Source organism: Primulina eburnea, chromosome 6 (assembly GCF_022965805.1).
Source record: "Primulina eburnea isolate SZY01 chromosome 6, ASM2296580v1, whole genome shotgun sequence".
Lineage (NCBI taxonomy): Eukaryota > Viridiplantae > Streptophyta > Magnoliopsida > Lamiales > Gesneriaceae > Primulina > Primulina eburnea.
In genome coordinates this window covers 778,413-781,466 of record NC_133106.1, presented here as the reverse complement: position 1 = coordinate 781,466, position 3,054 = coordinate 778,413, and the positions used below count along the sequence as shown (strand labels likewise).

The 3,054-nt window shown below is 33.5% G+C and overlaps 1 protein-coding gene across 1 annotated transcript; it reads left to right on the top strand.

The window, feature by feature from the left end:
* Positions 1-244: 244 nt before the first annotated feature.
* Positions 245-2,321, top strand: LOC140833281 (protein DEHYDRATION-INDUCED 19 homolog 7-like). Its single transcript, XM_073197661.1, has 5 exons — positions 245-455; positions 540-703; positions 961-1,038; positions 1,253-1,515; positions 1,744-2,321. The coding sequence occupies exons 1-5, from the start codon at positions 392-394 to the stop codon at positions 1,838-1,840; spliced, it is 666 nt and encodes a 221-aa protein (XP_073053762.1). The 5' UTR covers positions 245-391; the 3' UTR covers positions 1,841-2,321.
* Positions 2,322-3,054: the final 733 nt, after the last annotated feature.

Genomic DNA, 3,054 nt, shown 5'->3' with positions numbered 1-3,054 from the left:
GTTTGCATAAACCTGCCCAAGGAAACAATACGCTTGCAAAATTGATTTAATCATCACTTCACGACCTCCCTGAGAGAAAAATCAATCTAGAGTTGAATTTTTTTGTAAATCCTCTCATGCAAGTAAGCAAATTGAATATATAATTTATATTTGTAAGTAATTCCACTTTACTTTTTGAAATGGTCAGAGTCGGTGGTGAAAGTAGCGGTAGTTGACTATAACTACGCAGCGGTCCACGGGTATTCGGATCCAAGATCGGGTTCCTTGTCTCGCAATTTCGCCTTTGCCTATTATAGAAATCCAAAACCCTACCATTCGTTACATGCTCAAAACTCCCATCTCGTTTCTTCCCGATTGAAGCGTCTCTTTTTTGATTGATTAAAATTACCAAATGGGTGATCGATTTTATGATGATTTGCTCACTGCTCTTTCGTCTTATGCCGGACATGATTTTGGTCTGTTTGCGTTCACTCGTGTGTTGTGTGCTGGTTCTATCACATCTTCTTCGTTTTCCTGATTAATTTTTTTTTCATTTTTAGATGATAACCGTGAGGAGCAAGAGACGGAAGGGGATTACGATGATGAGGAAGTCAACGAAGGAAAATCAGATGAATTGGCTTGTCCATTTTGCTCCGAGGATTTTGATGTTCTTGGATTGTGCTGCCACATTGACGCCGACCACCGATTGGAGGTTAAACCCGGGGTATTTCCCTTTTCAACCTTTATTGTTTTTCACTATATGCGGAATCGTAACATAAATCCGCAATATTAGAGAATCTTGAGAAGTAAGTATAAATTGTGGGAGTGAGAATTAATGTCTATTTGAGGTTTTGAGCTGAACTTTTCTTATGGAGGCTTTCTCCCCTTGATCGACCATAGGATTGTTTAGTGAGAATATTGCTCATATGAAATTCCTTTTTAAACTATTTTGTATTTTAATCATAGTTACATCTTATGCAGATCTGTCCTGTATGTGCTTCGAAGGTGACCATAAACATGGCCTCACATGTAATCGTGCAGCACGAGAATGTTTTAAAGATATCCTTTGGAAAATCCTTACATTGAAGATCTAAATTTATATTTATGTTGTTATTGAGTAAGCATTATAGTGAATGATGGAGCTGCCAAACTATTTAAGAGTGAGACTTATACTTATCATCTTTGTACATATGTTGTTTATTGGTGCATAAGATATTGCTATAGTTATCATGACCGTGATGTGTGTTTACTATTTTCCTTGACCTATTCGTACGCTCTCTGTAATAAGAAACATAGCAGTGGCCGCTCTCATTCAGCAGTTTTCTTGTTAAGGAAAGAGTTACAAGAGAAACATTTATGTTTTATTAAGGAGTCTCCTCGTGTCGTTTCATCCTCTGAAGCGGAAGCTGATTCTATGCTGTTGTCATTTGTCAATAATCCACACACTGATTATCGACCTCAAACAGCTCAATCCTGTTCTTCGACTGAGACGAGCTTATTAGCAAAGAAAAGCTCTGATAATGATTCTTCAGAAAGGTACCTAGCCATGGCTTTGTGACAGATTTACATTATATGCTCTTAGTTCAAATTGGAGTGTGGAGACTAGCCTTTTTTCCAGACTAATCGAGATATTTGTTTACCAATTTAACAAGTGAAAGTGTCAAAACTAAACTTTTTATAGTGCTGCTTCAAATTCCATTTATCTATATATATCATGGTTGCTTCAAATTTTCTTGACACACTTCCCATCCATCTTTGTTGCAGAATTCAGCCATCTGTGTCCACAGACAGGAATGATGGGAGGATGAGATGTGATTTCATACAAGGATTAGTGTTATCCACAATTCTTGACGACTTATGAATGGTTCACTATTGACAGTAAAAGCCGATCGAGCAAGTTACTGGCTACACAAACGACATTAGCTTATGTTTTACACACACATATATAAATATTGATGATGTGAATGACTATGTAGTTAGTGTTAAGATAAGTAATATTTTATTTGTGTTTTATGTTATCCTCTGTAAGATTTTTAGTGTAGTAATTAATCTTTATGCATCTATTTCATAAATGTGAGGTAACAATTGATTATGTTTGCGGTATTTTTTGAAAATAATTTCTAGATCTTTATTTTTAGAAGCCATATTGGAAATTTCATGGTTATTTGATTATATTTTTGATAAAGTCATCTTATGTTGTAGATGTCATGTAATTTTAGAACTCGAAGAGTTATTCTTCGTTTTAAATGATAAATTTATTTTGGGAAAACTGTATTTTTGGTCTTGTAATTTTGTCCATTTGCAATTGTGGTCATTTATGTCATTAAATTTTAATTTTTGTCGTATTTTTTTATTTTTAACTATTTGTTATTTTTCATTTAAAGTGTTGATTTGATATTATACATAAACGTATTTGTGTCACGTTAGCGTCAATTCCAAAAAAATATTAAAACTGTCAAAACAAATATAGCAGACTAAAAATGAAATTTGATTATACATAATATCAAAATCGCAATAAACAAACTGACATGTCCATAAAACAATTTTTCCATTTATTTTTAGTAACGATCATAAAGGGGAACTGTTCTAAATATATATAAAATAATGTGGATGTCTGTTGTTTTATGTCATTGGGAAAGAATACCGTAAATATTCAATTATAAGGAGGAGTTGCTAAGACATCATTTTATCAGAGTTTAATGAATAATTGTGATTTTTCATGTGTCTATGAGCCAATGGATCGAGTCGTTGGGATAGACGGTCACATGAGAGATCGGATTCCCCAACCTCGTCGAATATAAGTCCAAGAGACTATATATATGTTCAGCGCACAATGATAAATAATCAACTAATATATATCTTTTTTATATTATGGATTGATTGATAACATCATTATTCACACTTCAAATCTTTTGATTAATTTTCTTGCAAATAAATGTACGGTAAATTACTCATAAATACCTAAAATCAAATCAATTGTGCTTCCACTCCCTGTGCCAGTATTAATATGTTTCAACTCCTTGACATCTTTCATTATATGTTTAAGGTCCCTACTTGGTAGCAAGTTACAATGAT